At 41.6% G+C, this 19,899-nt stretch overlaps 2 protein-coding genes across 2 annotated transcripts in view; one reads left to right on the top strand and one right to left on the bottom strand.

Moving 5' to 3' along the window:
- Positions 1 to 405: 405 nt before the first annotated feature.
- dis3l2 (DIS3 like 3'-5' exoribonuclease 2) lies at positions 406 to 11,237 on the bottom strand. Its single transcript, XM_046408912.1, has 21 exons — positions 11,080 to 11,237; positions 9,711 to 10,474; positions 9,462 to 9,589; positions 9,010 to 9,063; positions 8,686 to 8,787; positions 8,341 to 8,518; positions 8,083 to 8,141; positions 7,494 to 7,723; positions 7,232 to 7,405; positions 6,897 to 6,976; positions 6,693 to 6,805; positions 6,404 to 6,511; positions 6,029 to 6,262; positions 5,614 to 5,693; positions 5,227 to 5,410; positions 4,834 to 4,920; positions 4,508 to 4,655; positions 4,039 to 4,169; positions 3,115 to 3,219; positions 2,657 to 2,761; positions 406 to 2,471 (listed from the first exon to the last, which is right to left on the bottom strand). Exons 2-21 carry the CDS (start codon positions 10,447 to 10,449, stop codon positions 2,370 to 2,372), a joined length of 3,141 nt encoding a protein of 1,046 aa, XP_046264868.1. The 5' UTR covers positions 10,450 to 10,474; positions 11,080 to 11,237; the 3' UTR covers positions 406 to 2,369.
- Positions 11,238 to 16,674: 5,437 nt separating this feature from the next.
- The window catches only part of LOC124069983 (probable G-protein coupled receptor 158), a 52,071-nt gene continuing 48,846 nt past the window's right edge, over positions 16,675 to 19,899 (top strand). The window contains exon 1 of the mRNA XM_046409555.1: positions 16,675 to 18,125. Within this exon, the coding sequence (XP_046265511.1) occupies positions 17,269 to 18,125 (857 nt within the window). The 5' untranslated portion in view covers positions 16,675 to 17,268. The remainder of the gene's footprint in view (positions 18,126 to 19,899) is intronic.

The following is a 19,899-nucleotide window of genomic DNA, read 5'->3' as shown; positions in this document are numbered from 1 at the left end:
TTACATGTTATGTTTTATGTGTTCTTTGCTTGCTATTTGAAAGATTTACAAGTAGATTTAATCAAAGCAGATTTTAGCTTGACAATAGTTTATTTAGACTGTAGTATTATAGTATTTAGTATTATTACACTGGGTGTGGCAAGTATTTTACACACAGATGTAATGAGGTGATTTTTATGGCTGATACATTACAAACACTCCCAGGCAGTAAAGAACATAGAGATTACCTGTGTGTACTCATAACATAAACTAAATAGGGAGGGGTGTTGTAAAAGCAGAATTAATTATGGGTCACCAATGTCAAACTCATCAGTTTACATTCATCTCGTCAAAGACTAATAAGTAAATGTTTTATATGTAAACTAATATTAAGGGGAAAAAAGGCACTTTGAGTCACTTATCCTCTTTGATGTATTTCATGTCTGAATTTATTTGCCTACAGACAAAGACCAATATCTACTGCTCTCAGTTTAACAGAGTACAGAGGTACTTTAAATACTGCCCAGAATTCAAGTTACATTTCACAATATAACTTTGCAAAAGACACAGAAATACTACTTGATGTCTTTTTCAATTGACTGCAGTCTCAGATTTTTCAGAGGTAAATTATCACTTAAATTCTTATTATTTTTTCAACCTTTATCACAGAATCACATCCTCCTACTTCAGCACAGTTGTTTTGCACTAACGCTTAACTCGCTGGTTTAAAATACACTTAAAGCACGTGTCACAAACGGACAGTCCATGTAAAACAAATTAAAAATATTAGCTAGCAGTCTCTCAAGAACCTGGACACATTCCTAAAAAGAGCCCATTAAGCAGACAAGATTTGATATGCAAAAACTTAACAAACATTGTGCAGGCGTAGCAGCTAATTTTTATGACATCGCATGGCCCTGTTCAACTGAAGTCTGAATGAGTGATAATGAAAGAAGCATAGACACACACAGGCACACAGAATCAGTTTAAGCAAAAAGGAAGGCCCACAGCCATTTTAAAATCTGCAGCTGCACTCAAAGTTTGACTTGACTAAATTAAGGCTAAAATTTACAGTTGATATTAATGAGGTCCATAAAGAATTTGTGCTACACAAAATAAATTAAAAAAAAAAAAACACAAACAGTTGGAAGCACTTCACAGGACATGAGTTAACATAAAATACATTAAGATCTCAAGGCCACCAACCATTTTCAGCAGCAATTCCCATTCAAGTCATTTCCATGTTTTGTATTAAAAACAATGTGTCGATAAATAAATCAACTTTGGCTTGACTGCCACAGTAAATAAAGAAAATGCGCCTCAGTTTAGACTACAGCAATATGTTATGTGCATGTCCTATTAAGAATGTAAATCAAAGTCCTGTGAGCTGTACTTCCTGGCTGTGACATGAAAGACCTGACTTGGTCCTTTAGCCCCTTCATTCACACCACAGAAGAATCTGACAACTCTTCTTCCTAAAACACTATAAACACATATGGCAATACAAATAACAGATGTGGTAGCTGTTATTTTGTTCCTATGAAAATGTTAACACACCCATTTGAGTTCTCCATTACTGCTACACTTGGTGCTTCACTCCAGTCACCAGAAGTTATAACACAGCCACTCTAGCCAGTTAAATATAGCCAAAATATGTAAACTTCAGTAATGTGGTACTCTCTATTGCTTTGCAAATACAAACATCTGTCTCTCCTTGATCTCGAATAAGGAAACTAGTCATTGATACACATCTTCGACTGTGCACAACTGTTCTTTCACATTAAAGTGGTCCTGATTAGGTCAATAAAACAGCAGCAAATGAAACGCCTTGCTGCACTGCTTCACAGTCAGACCTGAGTCACTATTCAATTTGGAATCCACACTAACCTGCATAAAAACAGCACAGTCTGCCCATTAGAGATTTCATTGAGGCTTAAATGCGTATATCAGCGTAAATGTGTTTTCTACCACTTACACATCATACAGCCACCCATTTTCTAAAGCATCCCATTGAAGACTTGTAATTTAATTTATTTTCTGAAGAGTCAACTTGCTTTTTATCCTTTAACCTGTACCTGGGATGGATACATGTTGTATGCCGAGAACTTTCACGTAAGATGGATGATGAATGGAAACCAAAGATATGCTGAAAGCAAAGACCCTTTCACCGCATTCAATTAAAATAGTAACCAATGATGAACCACTTTTTTGTGTGCATGTGTGGGCAAAACCTGGTGTGAATTTTCAACTGAAATATGACTGACCTGATCAATGACCTCCCTCCTGCTTCCTACAGTAATGCTATGTCATTTCTACCAATCAGCAAAAGAAAATTGGCAATTCCAAATTCCCACACAAGTCTTTGTGCGCTCTACATTAATGTAAAGTATTTATGATTTGTTCTCTTCAGGCCTCTTGAGCACTGCACTGTACTTCATGGGTGCACCGTCCGCTTTGAGCTGCACTTCCACTAAAGTGAAGATGGAGATTACCTGTAAGTGGAAACAAGAAATGGTAATTATTGCTCGGTATGTAACTGTGACATATTCCATCAAAAGTATAATCGCCCAGGGAAGAAATAAAAGCTCCAAATTTATCCATTTCAATTTATATTACAGAATATTCTCCTACTGGCAATCCAAACCAGAACAAAAGCATTTGCAGTGTCTGTTCTCACCTGCTCGACTGGAGGTCTTTCTGGGTCCTCTGGTGTCCAGACCAGAGTCAGCTCTGATTTCTTCCCTGCCTTACGATGGTGGAACGAGTCCAGGCCCGTGACAGACTGAAGTGAAAGTCAAATGGTTTCAAGCTGTTTCAGATGAAAAATACCACCCAACACTCTGAAACTGACTTGCTGGATAGTATTATTTTGTACTGTCTCATTCTCTGGACTGTCTTACTTCTTTCCTAAATGAGATTTTTGGGGGTTTAAGTAATAAGTGTGCTGAATGAATAGCAAAGCTGAATTCAAATCTATCTACACCATCAAAACAATATATCTAAATGTGTTGACTGAATAAAACAGCAAAATGTTAAAACTAACAAGTTGTTAAAAACATTAAAGGCAATGTGCAAAAACACTAAATGAAACTGATCACAAAACTGCTTTCAGTCAATAAGTGTACTTGAGCTGACCTTGCAGTAGATGCGTTTCTGCACTCCGTAACGGAGAACCAGCACATCAAAGGACTGATCCAGCACTCCCATCACCATGGCTTCAGAGTCCAGAGGGCCACAGTCCTGTGGAGCCCAGACCAAAAACAAAGACTTCTATATACTGACTGACTGATGTGTTTTTGACTTGCCATTAAAGGCTTACTATGCAACATCTATTGGTTGTTGTTTCTAAACACACCAGTGATTCTAAAGAAAAATAGTTGATTGATGAGTGCTGTTCTCGGGTTGCCAAATCAACACCAAACTTGACTTAACATTCAACTATCTTCAGAAGACACCCAGAGATGTCCCAGAAAACCGCAAAATAATGAGAAAATAAAACACAGGCTGATGACAGGGTCTCTGCTGATTCAGACAGCATTACACACTTCTAATGGTAATAAATGATGATTGAGTTCTTTTGAATGAACCAACACACTATCTTCATCAAAAATCCTGCTTAGTAAACTTAAAGAATCGGCTTAAACCTTCATTAACATGTAAAACTAATTTTACATTTCAGGCATCTTGTTGAATTACTGAGCTCTTTTTCCTTTGAGGAGGATATTAAATGAGCTCCAACTAAACTATCACACAGAGTTACCCTAACCACAGATGAATATGAATTGTGAAAGAAGCTTATTGACTTTATAAGGAGCAAGACAAAACAAACGTCAAATGTCAGAGAAAATACAAAATATTCTCTTATTATTTTTCCTTTTCCTCTTTCAGATAAAATATCCAAAAGGGATGTAATAAGTAGTGAGTAAAGTACTTTACACAGACAACATGACAGTTGGTAAAGTACTGATGTAAAATTTTGTTAAAATTGTAGTCAATGAATAAATAAATCCTATCCATTTGTCCCACATGCTGACAGCATGTTGGGATTTGGTTACTCACCTTTACAAACACTCCAAAGAAGAGCTCGGCGCTGAGCTCCTGGACTCTCTTGGACACTGTCTTCTTGTCATTACAATGTGATGCCTGTTTTTGGACTTCCTCTGTTGACAGGTTCAAATTAGGCCCACAATCTGCATGTGAACATTCAATACACAGACACACACAATGGGCATGAGACAAATATAAATAAATAACATACTAAACTGGCAGACACACACACACACAGTGGGAGAAGATAGAGGCAGGAAGCACAGAAAAAAAATGGCAAAGACAACAGCACAAACAATCCTTCAATTCAAATGTGAGATTTGAGGCTGCTTTGTTCCATTCAGCATTTCTCTCCTACATTATGAACCAGATACAACCACAGCACTGTCTGAAACAAGCAGGACGATCTCTCACTTGTTTGAATTTGTGTGTTTGTTTGTTTTGTGTGTCCGAGACAGTGTTTAGCAGAGAGGGTACGCACTCAGTGAAAAAGCCAGCAGCCGGTGGACAATGATGTCAGCGTAGCGTCTGATGGGTGATGTGAAGTGAGTGTAGAGAGGAACGTTGAGGGCGTAGTGTTTAAAAAGTTGCTCCTGCTGAAGTGCGCCGGCACAGAAGTACAACGCCATCTGGGAAACACCAATAATCAGGTTACTGCAAGGTTTTCATGTTGAGAATGTATATACTAAGATTCAAAGTCACAAAAAATGTAGTGTTTTTATTACAACTACTTCAGGACAGCAGGAGCGTCATTTTAAAGAAACTGTCATCCCTTGGATTACAAAAGCAAATGTATTGCACTCTAACCTGCATGGGTCTGGAGCACATGTGGGTCAGGACTTCTTTTCTGGCAGTGCTATACTCATCATCACCAAGAGTCACATTGAGACTTTTCTGTAGGTGGGAAAAGCACACACAAAAAAGACTTCAATCATAAAAACCTTAATTATTTATCTTTTATGTCATTTTCTTGAGTCAAATGACTCCAAAGCTTGTTGACTTATTGAGCACAAGTGATATCCCTGGTAGAGGAAAATGCATGATTATTTTAAAAAGCAAACAAACTTTAAGACATCAAATATACAAGAAATATAACACAACTTTGTAACATTTTGAATCTGATCACAGCAAATCTAAACCTTGTGCCTCGTACTAGGCTGGTTCAGGAAAAACTGAGCTATTGGAAACTGGACTACTGACGTGCAGCGCTCCTGCAGAGGACAGATCTATATCGATTCCCAACTGGTCACAGAGCTCCTGTAGCTCATCCACCATTTTGGCTTTTGGTGGAGGGTGGCGCCTGAGCAGGGCCAGCTCAGGAAATCTGCGGTAGATGTGGTGAGCTGTGGCAATGTTAGCCAGTAACATGAACTCCTCCACCAACCTAGAGAACACAGTTATGGATGATAGTTAAATGGCTGTGGGGGGGTAGAAACAGAACAGAAGGAGGGCTGATATTGAAGCATTCCATACTGATTCACTAAGTATCCAGTTACACGTGTCACGTCAAAAATAAATGTTCATTTTGGAGGAGAAACACATGGGACACAGACAGAGACATGTATCTGAGGGAGGTGTGTTACTCACTTGTTACTGTCTCTATACTGGTAAACATAGCAGCCCTGAGGCATCATGGTCTCTTTGTCCAGGGTGAAAGACAGTTTCAGCTGAAACAAAAACACAAGCCACATGAGCAAACTGAATAATCTGGGTCTTGTTGTTTCCATATAATTTCAACTGTACAAATACAGCTGGGTTACATCATATTAGCCAGATCAAACAATATTGTTAAACTACATCTTTGATGAACTATAACATTTACTAGAAATAAAGTAATTAATGTATCTTACATTTATTTTCAAAAAGCCAAATATAAGCATCATCCCCGCCAAGGTATTGTCTAAATGACTACCTTTCTGTGCCTATTGCTTCAAGTCATGTTTTGTTTATATCTATCCCCTTTGCTCTAGGTTGTAGCAGCACAAGATAAATTAGGCCTTACCTGGTCTAGTCTGAGGGCTCCTCCTGAGAAGCGTTGAGCTCGGAGGTTCTTGGCAATGGAGTGCAGGTTGAGCACAGCCTGATGGATCTCATCAATGGGATGCTCAGGGTCCACAGGAGGCAGCTCCTCAGCAGAGAACATCTTTTCGGGGGCCTCGATCATGCTCTGAGCATGGTCGTAACTCAACTTCACGCAGGAGCGGATGACAGAACGGCCAAACCACTCATTCAGGATCTGGGGGGAGGGAAGGTGAAAGAGAACCAGTGAGAATACCCCCCATCCAACAAATGACAACTACTATCACCAAGAACATCTTCATCTCAATCAGCCACTAAACCCTCTACTTTTGTCTTCTAACAGTTTAAATGGTTATACCTTCCCCTGCGGTGTGATTTTCCAAATGACAGAAAAAGTGAGTCGGTCGGTGAGAGGATTCAGACTGCAAAGCTCTTCGCACAGCAGCCTCGGCAACATGGGGATCACCTGCACGGTGGCAAAACAAACACAATGAGTGCCGAAGACAAAGTGAAAGGCATGTTTATCAAGCTGAGTAATTAACAGTCACATCAGTCAAATGATGCACTAAGAAATGACTGCAGACTGCTGAGTGGGTTTCTTGAAAAAACAAAAAAGATCAAAAAAAGAAGGTTTAAGAAGCCCTCACCTTTTGAACCATGTACACACTTGTTGCTCTTTGGCTGGCAATGGCATCCAGGGCGTTGTCCTCCTCCACAAAATAACTCACATCAGCAATGTGGACTCCTACCTCAAAGTTGCCTGTGTTGAAAAACAAGTTCTATGACTTCCCATCCCGGTATAAAGCATCTATGCATAGAATTCATCATCAGTGAGCTCCATAGCAGTTTACCATCGGGGAGCGGTTTACAGGACAGAGCATCGTCCAGGTCTCTTGCTGTAGCAGGATCAATTGTGAAGATACACTCCTTCCTACATGAGATAAAAACAAAAATTTGTGAATCTTATGAATATATGGAATAAATTAAAACTGCCACTAGATGACACAGCTTGAAATTATCAGTAGGACAGTGAAAAGTGTGCAGCTTCGATCTGCAGTACAGAACTCTCATTTTGTACAAAGCAGGATATCACTCGTGTAGTGGGCTCCCATTCAAAGATCACATTTTCGAAAATACAGAAAAGAATCAGGAACAACATAAGGGTGTATGGGCTTCACGATCCTACCTCAGATCTTTCCTCCTTCTCATCTCCTCAGATGGGATGGTCCAAGGCAGGTTCTTGGGTAGACAGTCTAACACCTCATCAGAGAACTCAGAAAAATCAACGTCGTACTCTGTGAGGATGCCCTCTGTCTCTGGCTCAATTTCTCCAGCTTGACCCAATGTCTTAGCAAGTCGACTGGAGGAAACATTATGACAAAGTCAGGTTGACCATCAACTACTGAACTGGTTCCCTGTATCATTCACGATATGAATTCATGACTCACCCTTCTGCAAAGTTGCTGTCGGCCTCCCAGTTGGTGATCCGACATATGAACAAGGTGCTGGTGTAGTCACCTGGGCGTGTACTAAAGTCCTCGGGACAGTCAGGAAGGGGAACATTAATCCGTGGCACCCGGTGGTCCACAGGGGAGAACATGGCAAAAGGCCTATCGGGTAGGAATTTTAGGAAGCCTGTCACAGCTCTTGAGTGTTTCTTCTCAACAATGTACACCACCTGACACAAAGACAATAAGGGAAGTAGAGGGATGTAAAGTGTTTCTAATATCTAGAACACAAGAGAACAAGTGACAAAATGCTGCTGAAGAATAAATGAAAGAGAACTTTAGAAGAAGAAGTTAGGATATTGTTAATGGCAACAGCATTTCTTGGTTCATTTCACAGTAAAAGCCTTTCAGTGAAAAGAAATGTCAGTCCATCTGCATTTATTTAAACAGTTCAATGTTACAGTCTGTGGATGTTGAGCAGAAAAAAAAAAACACAGTGTATTAGTCTGGTTATTATAATCTGTTCCAAAAAAAGGAAGGGAAGGAGTGAATAAGAAAATACAGCACAACAGAAAGGCAGGAAGCTCACTTTAGCAGTCTTCTGGAGTATCTCCCCGTTAAATGCTTGGGTTCCATCCAGAGGTTCCCCTGTTCACATGAGAAGAAAGGACAAATTACAAGACATTAGCTGAACTACTGTACTGTTTTTTGTTTTTGTTTTTTTGCGCATTAGTAATCCCTTCAGGACAACACCAAATACCAGCTGAATTATTACTCCTTGATACCAAAGTTTCCATATTAATTGTGACTGGCAGTGGCTACTGTGATCATAACTCCATCACAGCACCTGTGTCAGTGAGGGTGATATTCTGAACTTTTCTGACAAGTCCATCCTGGTTGCTGCACTGGTCGTCCATGATAGCGACAGGCCTGGGGGTGTGTGCTGTCTGCGCTGCGTGTGCCATGTTTTCTCTCAGCATCTCTGACTCACTGGAACCCTCACAGTCAGTATCTGACCTCACAACCTACAGAGAAAAAAAACATCATCACGAGCTGATAGACTCACTGTCCAGTGGAAATAGCTAATATGGGCTGCATTATAACAATTAAATACACAACTGAAGCAAACGTTTAAGACATGGGGCTCATAAACTAAACGTATATTGTCTAGAGATAGGTAAGTGTACTCTACCTTCCACTGGTCCCGAGGGAGGATTTGCACCACCACTATGTCTCCATTCAGTGCTCTGTTGCGAGCAATAGTCCCATCCAGAAATATATCCCGTGTGTCATCCTGCACACACAAAAAAAACAGATTACTTATCTCCTACTGGTCTTTAACATCTGTTTTGAAAGATTTATTTAATACTAACTACTAAGCACTAACTCACACAATGAAAACACACAGCGAGTCACATTATTATATAGTATATTGTAAACAAACTGCAAATCAGCTATAAGGTGCTATTATAGAACCAATCACACAAGTGCCCAGTTCACTCTGGTTTGAACTTACAGGTGATGGGATGAAAGCTTCATGGTATTTCTTTGGGTTAATCCTTAGCTGCCCCTGCAGAGAAAATATGAAGAATTTAGAAATGACTTCATCATTATACAGTGTGACTCACAGCTGTACAGATTTGCGTTGCTACGCCAAACATTCAGGTGCCACTTGGTCTGGCTTAGGAACATGACCTTGACCTAAGTATGACAAGAAGATTTAGATATTTAGATATATTTTTTTTCCTGTATACAGAAAGAATAAAATACAGATATTTTTGTGTAAGTATCATAAAGTAATATTTAGGAAATTAAAAAATATCAAATACTAAACTACTAACACTAAAATCTGTATACTCCATCATTTGACTACCTTGAGTCATTTCATCCACCCTTGATACAGATTTTTAGTACAAAGTCTGTCTGAGCAGTAAGCAATGGTGTCTTACAGTAACTCTGAGTTCGCACCTGAATGAGTTCTCCTCTTTTAAGGCCATGGGAGACCTCCTCAGATGTCATGTAGAATTCAAACACTTGTTTCTTTGATCCTCTGCCTTTGTTCTTACTCTTGTCCACAGGAGAATTGGCACTTGAAGCTGAAAAGGTGCAATTCATTGATTTAAATCATCATTAATCATCAAATGTATAAAACTACAATATCTCAACAACACCCGTTGAGAATTAACATCTCAAAAACTAACCTACAGTACAGTTTACCTCTGGTCTGCTGCAGTTTTTTGTCTTTACCATGAGGGGACTTGGGCCTTGACACATGAGTGTTGACCTCAGACCTTAATGTCCCTTCTTCTGGGTGCTTTGGCAGGTTTTTTTTCTTTGACTTTGTCTTCTTCTCTTGTTCCTGTCCACTTGTACTGGCTTTCTTTGGGGACTGGGGATGTTCAACAGGTGAGTCAGTCTCTTTAGAGTCCTTGGATTTCTTCTGCTGCTTCTGGTGTTTCTTTGACTCAATAGGTTTAAAAGTGCCCAGTTCCTCACCAGATTCAATGTCTCCATCATGGCTGGTAGCAGTGTCCCTTCTCTGTCCCCTTCGCTGTTTCTCAGACACACTCTGCTTACTTTCAAAGTCCCGCTGGACACTGCGGGTGGTTAGTTTCTCCTTGTATAAAGACAGTGAACTCTCATCTTCTTTATTTTTCATGGGAGAGGGGGAGAAGTCACTTAAATCAGAGTAATCATTGGGCATTTGGTCCCGTTTTTGCTGTGGTATGTTGAGTCTGTCATTTTGAGCTTTGGGCAGTGTGCTTGGCCCATGTCCTTCCCTTTGAAATGACGTATCCTTTGCGTATTGTTCTAGATACAAACTGAACTTGCTGCTGTTGTGCTGGCTGAGAAGCTTAGCATAAGCATCTTTCTGAGGGGGAGTATTTGACTGATTCTGGACGCGCTTTGGCTCTCGATTCAAGTTAGCCTTCTTAGATTGCCGAGGAGAATCCATATAGCAATCCTTCAAGATGCTGACTCTGAAAAGGGAGAAAAGTATACAGAGTGCTGCTATTCAAGTATGACTCAACATACATAAATTTCAGGCAAATGAGCTTAAATTAGTCTGCGCAACAATGCTCACAAGTCACTGAACTTAAAATACTCAAAGAACAGGATATCGTTATCTAAACTTTAGTTCAGAAAAATGAAAGCAGTTCCTCAGTAGCTAGCTTGTTGCTGAGTAGTCCACTTATCTTACATCACGTATGTTTGCTAAGTAATAATAACAAGCGTAGAACGAAGGGTAGTCAGTCAAGTTAAGGTTAGCTAACTAAAGTTACATTCTTTGGCATTATAATTAACGTCATACGAGAACCAAACGTTTTATCATCCCATCGTCTTCGTTGTTCACTTTTCATCAAGCTCATGTCTTAAAAATATATATCCTAGCTAGGAGCTAACAGGTAACCAACGGTAGCTAACAGCTATTAGCACTGCTGTTTAGCAGTGCCTGACTAGCATCAGCTACTTGAAAAGATTTAATGTTCGATTTAATGTTAACTACTTGTGTGTCAGACAGACCGCAACGCTGACGCACGGTAAGCGACTCAAAACGACTTTAACTTATTTTTTTAAACATTACCTTATTCACTACGTGTAGATTATACAACTTAACCAGCGGCAGTTGAAGATGTTAGCTGAGCTGATACGTTCACTTCCTCCGTCGTCAGGAAAGATTACAGTCATGGTGCCTTTGAGTGCTGACGGAAATTTTGCAATCAGTGGCGCAGAAACGCCCTGTGCACCGAATCAAGATTTATCTACGATAATATGGAGTTCTGTTAGACAATGCAATTTTGCCCATTTGTTTTGGCTTGCCCTCTTACCAATATTAGCCAAGATCACACAAGGAGCACTGGGATGAAACGTAAACGGACAGTCCTATTACTACTACAATGGTCTTATTAAATCAGTGTCATGGTCTATTGACACTGAACTGCTAAGTGACTCTGTACGCTCATATATTTTGTTTGAAACATTACACTCAAATGAATTAGTACCCCAGTAAATTACAGCAGCATCATCATCATTCGCTGAGCAACTCACTCTGGATAGGCTGGAAACGTAAGAGGGACACAAGCAGCCTCTAGAGGGCAGCAAAGGCTATTTATTTAATTTATTTGACAGTATGGCGACACATTGCTGCATGACCCTTGCGCAAACTACTCATCATGTCAGATAGGAATGACTGAAAAAAAGTAAACCTTAACATCCACTCATAAAGATATGTTTGTGTGTCATTTCTGGGTGTGTGCAGGCATGTGGAATTTTCTCACCTATATGTGCTGGAGATTTTCTTCTCTCCACTGACAAGCTGATTTTTCTCAGGTCTGTTCACACTTGTTTTGCTTGCATAGAACAAGACAACCTGTGAAGGCTCCATCACACACACACACACACACACACACACACACACACACATTCCTCAGTATAATTCCCCAGGGATAGTATGGGGTAATTTTTAAGATGACACAGTGTGTGCAGTCAGCTTGGGCTTTCAGATACCTGAGGATATAATGTAGATGAGGTTGTCATGCCCACAATGCCTTGCAAAAATTACAAAACAACAATACATGCACACTCATGCATATCACACCCACTCACAAGGCCTTCAGTGGGGGCTATGGTTAGATTATTTACAGTAAGAGCTTTGCCTAATTCAGGAGAATACAATATTTTATCTTGCCTGCTGCTTGTAACTGTTAAATGTCACTAAAGTTCATAACAGCATGAGGATGTGAACATGGATTTAAAAAAGACACCAGAGAGCATGTTTCGCTCCTATACATATAACATCCTGTAACCCCACTCTGAGCTGGCATCATTGATAGCATCACAGTGCAAATATTTACTGTCACTTCAACAAAACCACTCAGACTGTGGAAACATTTGGCCTATAATCATAGTCCACCTGTGCAGTGCTGTTTCGCAAACAGAGATGACGTTTCAAGGATAACTCACCTCCTCTTGAATTAGATGTAGCCCGTTGGACTGCTTTAAACAGCATTTACAGTTGAGTGTTATCGGTATAACAGTTGTTGGAAACAGTGCTGAACTAATCCTGAACTAACTAACAATGAGGAGGATATCATACTGATAATTGAAGTCTGACGAGGCACTGAGAAAGCCCTTCTGACTTAGATGCAGGAGAAGGGAAATAATCATCAATGACAACAGTGGACATTTTTTTATGATACATAAGGCAAAGACTGCCTATACTTCTTTTCTATTTTTTTTCCCAATCATTTAAACACGTTTCCTGAAACTATAGCTCACTAACAGGTAACTGTTCTTTCAAAGCTCCACAAATCTCTTGCAAAATGAAACATTGCACTCAAAACCATGTTCTCTCTCTTGTAAAACTGAGTCTGTCCACCAAAATGATACAAACAGCTCTCATATGAGTGTCTCATACAGTGGATCAGTTTAAACACTGGTGTGATAAATACAATAAAATTAAAACAATGCAAATCAAAATCATAGAGAAAATCATATATTCAAATATATAAAACTGTATAAAGCAAAATGCTACTGTCCCACAGTAGGTTGCAATTTATGGTACATACAGTATAAAGACTGGTCCATATTGTAATAGAATACTGTGAATATACCATATAAATACTGCATTGACACATCTAGTGTATCTGAATAGGATACACTGCACATTGATCTATCCAATGAGCTCTAGTTTGGCTAAACTCACAACCCAGCTTCATACTGTAGTCTAACAGTTAATACTGCAACGTTGTTAGAATTCAATCCAAAGCGAAGGCTGTCATTAGAAATACTGGCTGGCCTTCCTCCTCCTCCTCCTCCTCTTGTTCTCTCTCTTCCTATTCCTCTGTGTTCTCCATGCTGCTCCATATTCTCCCAACACAGGAGAGGTAACCTGAGGCCTCTTTTATCCTCTGACAGGTGATTGAAGTGTTTTGCCAGCTGAGTTTGAACAGTTGAGAAGTGAGCGAGACCAACTGGCAATTACAGTAATTAGCATTTTGAAGGACACATGAAGCGTTTTGCAAAAATGTGACTTTGAATTTATGCTTGAGGAAAACAGTGTAATTGTGTTTAGAGTTCAGCAGTATGGCGACTGGTTGTAGAGTTTTCAGAATTTTGTGCATAGTTTTAGTTTGTGTATGTATATATTAGAGAAAAAGTATAATCTACAATCTGCATGCACTTGCTTCGAGGAAAACCCATGCAAACTCTTTAAGAAACACCTCAGACAGCCAGCAGATTAAAATCCAGAACCTTTTTTAAAATTTAGAGTGAGCTTTGCAACCTCACAGAGAAGGACACACACTTGTGCCACTTTTCTTCCCTGGCCAATAATGAGAGCTAGCAGCAGCAGCACACACCACTACGCAGCCAGAATTGGTCACTGGGTCTTTTCTGACTCCAAATTCAAAAGCACAAAACAGTATTTCTTCTATATGTGCCCTTGTGTCAGGATTGTAGTCTGTCTGCAGATAGCAGTTCTCAAGCTGCAGAGAAAGTAGGACCAGTGTTAGGTCCTTTAGGAGTTACTCCCCCAAAACCTGAAGATTTGGTGACGCAAATGCGTTTGGGTTTATTTTTTTGGTCAATATTTGGTAAGGTATTGGTACACTACACACACATAGACTATTCATATGGAACACTGTGCTGACATTTGCAGATGAAATAGATTTGTCTGCCTGCATTAGTTGATAAACTGTTCTTCCTTTGGCAGACTGTACCATGAGAAATTAACATAGACACAGCCTTCAGCGGCCCTTTTCATCTTCATCAGGCGACTGTGGTTGATCTAGCAGTCAGGACATTGGCATTTAACAGAATCATTATTTCCAACCTTCTGCTATTTCCCCTTTGAATCTTGATGGCATGTTTCTATTTTACATCACCACAAAAATGTCTGATCTTGTCCTCCATCCTCCTCTCTGACACTTACTCAGACTGTCCAGCTCCAGACCGACCACTGAGCCGGCTTTCCTCGACAGCTTGTTTAGTCTGTTGGCTTCTCCCGCATTTATGCTATCACCCCAGCTGAAAACCACAGACTGACAAAAAATTTTGAGGATTCTACTGCATACATTGTACATATTAGGGCGGCACGGTGGTGCAGTGGTTAGCACTGTCGCCTCATAGCAAGAGGGTTCCAGGTTCGAATCCCGGTCTGGGCCCTTCTATGTGGAGTTTGCATGTTCTCCCTGTGCCTGCGTGGGTTTTCTCCGGGTACTCCGGCTTCCTCCCACAATACCAAAAACATGCACATTAGGTTAATTGGCTACTCTAAATTGCCCCTAGGTGTGAGTGTGAGAGTGTGTGGTTGTTTGTCTTTGTGTGTTGGCCCTGCGATTGACTGGCGATCAGTCCAGGGTGTACCCCGCCTCTCGCCCGTAGTCAGCTGGGATAGGCTCCAGCTCCCCCGCAACCCTGACGGATAAGCGGTATAGAAAATGGATGGATACATTGTACATATTGAGTTACCTCTTTGATACTCTACTGGTCAGTCTAAGGTGCTCTGTCAGAGGAAGAGAAATGAGTATCCAGATCCATCACTGCATCAAACTCAAATTAAACAAAGTCAGTAACTATAGATTCCAACATTACTGTACTTCCAACAGCTGTACTGCATACTGACTATAAAAACATTTTCCACTTATAGAACTTTGATGCTGTTGACAGCTTCCACATTAGCACAAACAGAGAGCTAATCAGAAGATGCCGTTATGACATAAATCACACCTGTGAAGAAGAGTTATTTATGTATTTTCCAGAGTTCCTCTGTTTAGTGTTTGATGAGACCTTTTAATTAAAAACACGCCCTTAAAAACACAACTCTGTAAACTTTTTGAATGAGCCCTAGTAACATTCTCACTGACAGCAACTTGGATCAGACACAGCCCCCTGCAGTGGAAAAACAGACTGCCTGTATGAAAAGAAAGACAGAAAGAAAGAAGAAGCATCGGAAAAAAAGTACCCTTTCCCTCATAAGCCTTTTTTTCCTTTCCATGCTCTCTTCTGAGAAAATCTAAAGGAACCTCTGGGAGGGCAGGGAGCGTGGGTGAAAGAAGGGCTGGTACAGCAGCTTCTCTACCGCTGTTGCAGTTGTACGAACTCAAGTTGTAAAGCATGCAGATGAAGCAGCAAATGCCCATCAAATATTCATCAGGCCAGGGCAGGCAGTGCAGCTCGTAAAAAGAGGCTGAAATAAAGGGGGCAGGAGCAGTCACTCCACACAGTCTGGTCTTTTCCCTGTGACGCTGCTCCACTATTTGGAACTTGGACTCTTTTCTTACACCTAATTCATCATCTCTGTCACATGCACACCTTGTTTCGATCTGCAGGCTGCTTGGTCACTCAAGTCACTGAAAGAGAGACTTGATTTATGCGAGTTACAGTTACTTTCTTGTCACTATTATCTATCTATGAATATCTGTCTTCATCATTTGCACCATTACCTGTGAAAGTGTAAGGCTGATTCAGCACAGGGTAATGAGTGTGTGAGTGTGTTGTGTGTATTACTGTAGTCGTTGACCAGGCAGTGCAGCTCCTGTGCTCGGGAAGATCTCTGTGCTCGTCACCTTCCACTGCCATGGCAACGGCCTGCAAGTCACCCCAGGCGAGTTACGCACTGAAACTCCCATTTACAGTCCGGGGACAACTCCTGAAAAGCCCCCGAGAGCGTGAGAGCAAGACTGAGGTGGACACAGTGTTATTTATGAAGCTCAATATCACAAATCATAAATTTGCCTTGAGGACCTTATATTATAACATATGAGAACCTATATTCTTAGATGCTTGATGCAGGAAGAACTCACCCAAAAGCCCTTATTACCCTCCAAGTAGGAAAATGTGAAGTTTAATAAAATCAGTGGACAGTTTTAGGACACCACTAATTCAATTGGTTCATTTGTTTTTGGGGTTTTTTTGGATTTTAGAAATTTGAACAAGCAGTTGAGAAAAGGTAATGGCCATCTTTTGGGAATGAAACATTAATGTGTTCACATACTTTTGACCACGTACTGTACACAGTAAAAAAAAGTATAACATACAGTATATGTGTATGGTCGTCTTTTGTTGATGTCATTCACACGGTTCTATTGCTTTCTAATTTTAGACTCAGTCTAATTGGCAGGTTGCTCCGCCATCTTCATCATCAGTATCATCATCATCATCATCACCATCACCACCCTCGCTTTCTTGCTACAGGCGCTACTTTCAGCACCGGACAGCTCCCGTGTTTCCCACGCTCCGCCCACCTCCGGCAGACTGGCAGTGAGAAACAACCACACGCGCCGGCGGGCGACACTTGAGGTGGCCTATTAGGTTTTTTATCGGGAGGGACGCAACTTCAAGAGCAATTTGCTCAGTTCCTCGTCATTCTACTCCTCTCGCATGGAATTCTAAGAGAAGGAGTAAAAAGAGACGATGAGCACTCGGTTGTGTCGCTTCATCTGAATGGATTGCGGACTGGTGAGGAGTCAGTGTTGTTTTTCTCATGAGTTGGAGGGTGTCTGTGCAGCTGTTTGGATCAGATCGTAGTGTAAAAACGAAGAAGAAGAGAGCGAAAGTCTGCGTTTTCACCTGCGCGTACAAAACACGCAAAGGATGAGAAGTGGGGAGCCTTCGATCATGGGTGTGAAACTGAGGACATTCTGCGGTGTGGGCTTCTTAAAGTGTTTCTAATCCCGCGAAGCAGCAGAAGAAAGAGACTGGCTTTGGTTATGCTCGCCACACTTTGCCAAGTGTCCACGGCTTCTTCTCTGCGCCTGTGAAACGGAACGACATGGCTCTCCTGGTCATCCCGCTGCTTCTGCAAACAGCGCTAGTTTTGGGATCGAACTATGGATATGTGGAGTGGTCAGATAATGACCGAGACGAGAAGACCCCGCCGGTCTTCAGCACCCAAAACATCAACAGGGAGCCGCCCCACCAGCCGACCTACTACTCGGTACCAGTCACCGAGCGCGCGGTGGTGGCGCACAAAATTGAGGAGGACCTGCCGAGAGTGGTGACCGCTTTCCTACACACCGGGGACTCCTCGGCGCTCAGACAGGTCAACTGTTCGCGGAGGTACGAGCTGAGCAGCCTGCGAGGCGGCCTGCATGTCGCGTCCCACTACTCCCTACACAGCATCCTGGACACTGTAGCGCACGCTACAAACTTTTTAAATATGATCCTTCAGGCCAACAGGTCCAGAGAGCACAGCCTGCAGAGAGACATCCACTGGTACCACGCGCTGGTCCAGAGTATCCTTGAGGGGGACCCCAAAATCCACAGGGCAGTGGTGACCTTCCGCGCGGACTCGCCGACGCCAGGCCCTCACGTCTTCCTCCAGGCGACCAGAACCGAGAAGGAGGTGGTGCTACAGGATTTGTCCAGCTCTGTTCACCTTCACCTGAAGAGCAAGAGCCCGGAGTCCGAGTGGTTTAATGAATTTAGGGACGGCAGGAGACCACACGCGCACAGAAGAGTCCTGGAGGCACCGGGCGCCAAGAGTGGAAATTACCTTCTGGACAAGAACCAGATCAAGTGGTCGGCACCGTACCTGGAGTGTGAACACGGGGCGTTTGTGCCTCACTGGCTGCTCACCTTGTCTGCAGGCTTCTACGGACTGAAGAGCAACTCTGCACCAGAGTTCAGGTGAGAGGAAGTGTGGGGAAGAGTAAGAGAGAGAGAGGTGGGGTCAAGAAAGAAGTGTATCATGCAGATTGTGTTGGTAAGTTTTGTTATAGCTCTGTCTGTCCGCAAATTTCCGATAACACTTATTGCAGGTATTCCCGCTTTTTAGGCATTAAGCATTCAGCCACACTCAAAAGACTATCAAACAATAAACTGCAGCCACTAAAAACACAATCCTTAACAGTCAAGCAGAACTAAGTGCCACACATTTGATTGACGGTAATGCACAGCTGTGAGACCTCATGTAAATATGGATCCTGATCAACTGCAGCCTTGGTGCATGAAACAGATGGTGTAAAAGAGGCTTCACAGACACAGGTAGACATTTCTTATTTAGTATGCGCGCCTGTCAAAGCACAGCTGTGCCTCTCCACTGCTGCACCCCACCACCTAATGAACACTGCAGGATTTACACTGTGTGTTTGTCGGTGTAGGGATCTATACAAGCTGGTATTTATGTGTGTGTGTGTGTGTGTGTGTGTGTGTGTGTGTGTGTGTACAGCGGTTAGGTGCATAAAATCACTCAAGGATCTCATATTTCATTTCTGCAGTGCTAGAGTGTCTGGAAAAGATCAATTAAATCATAAATAAACAATGAAAAATTGTAAACGGCAATATGAAGCCACTTTGGATTTCAGGTGCACTAAATCTTCACATCTGTCTATCACACAGAAAAATGTCCACTTCAACACCATCCCTCAGTGAAGCTCAGTTAGTTCATGTTCAGAGTTTTCGTCCTTGGTGTTAAACACCTTCTTAATTTTTGGAGCCAAAATTCTACCGCAAACTCACACCCACGTCTACTAACACCTCCAACAAAATGTTGAGAAAACTCTACCTACAACTAGACTGGAGAATAAACAGGACAAAACGAATGTGGGTGACACTTTATTTGGATGCCACATAAATGTTACTCAGTGGTTTGTAGGCAGCAGTGTGTCGTGCTTGTGATTTAGGCCTCAGGTTGGCACGCATCCAACCCTGTTGACGTGTCCCTGAGCAAAGTGCTGCATCACTACCTGCTCCAGGGACAGGCACTCTGTGGTGATAGAGCTCGTGACACAGCCAGGAGACGCTCTGAATGTTTTTAGGGGTAGTTGTACTGTGGTCATTGTAATTGGTGCATAGCATCAGGGTGTGAGGAAGATGACAGCAGAGTTACCACAGATGCAGTTTGATCAGAATTATCATGGTCTCCAGTTTTATCTTACATGGCAGGCTATGTAGTGTATAAGGTAGATACTTTTGAGTGAGAGTTCACTTTCACTTTGCTGGAACAGCTCACACATGTCTGGCTTTGATGCTCCATTTGTCAGCAAATAAAGACGTATTGGCTCTCTGGGATATTGCTTGTCTAAAATCATCAACGTGCAGTGATGAGGATGTTTAACTAGTTGGGAGCAACGGCAGATCTGCTTGTGTCAGGTGCCGCAAGTGTGGGTCCATGTTAAGTTTCATTAAATGAATTCAGTGAATAATTCATAATTAATCAACTGACTATTCAAGCTCAGCCAAGAGGCTTTCTGACTGAGTGTCAAAGTGAACGTGTCATTTTACAAGTGACAGAAGGAAAAGTCAGATGCAGAAAAGAAATTTCTGAACGCTTCTATAACAATATAAAAAATATGGAAACTGTGTGGATTTTTTTTTTTTTTTTTACTTGACTTGACTTGGTTGGCCAAATCTGAAATTTGGGGTCCTCACGCCAAAAGCCAGCACCTCTTGTATTGTTTTA

This window comes from Scatophagus argus, chromosome 13 (genome assembly GCF_020382885.2).
Source record: "Scatophagus argus isolate fScaArg1 chromosome 13, fScaArg1.pri, whole genome shotgun sequence".
Classification (NCBI taxonomy): domain Eukaryota; kingdom Metazoa; phylum Chordata; class Actinopteri; family Scatophagidae; genus Scatophagus; species Scatophagus argus.
The sequence above is the reverse complement of the archived record's forward strand: the minus strand, read 5'-3'. Positions and strand labels throughout refer to the sequence as shown.

Bases quoted from the DNA above. Each gene is read 5' to 3' on its own strand.
- dis3l2 (XM_046408912.1), bottom strand. From the start codon at position 10,449: ATGGATTCTCCTCGGCAATCTAAGAAGGCTAACTTGAATCGAGAGCCA. The intron at 9,590-9,710 runs GTAAACTGTACT...GCACCTTTTCAG, and splicing joins AAAACTGCAGCAGACCAGAG to CTTCAAGTGCCAATTCTCCT. The intron at 8,788-9,009 runs GTAAGTTCAAAC...TTGTGTGTGCAG, and splicing joins AAGCTTTCATCCCATCACCT to GATGACACACGGGATATATT.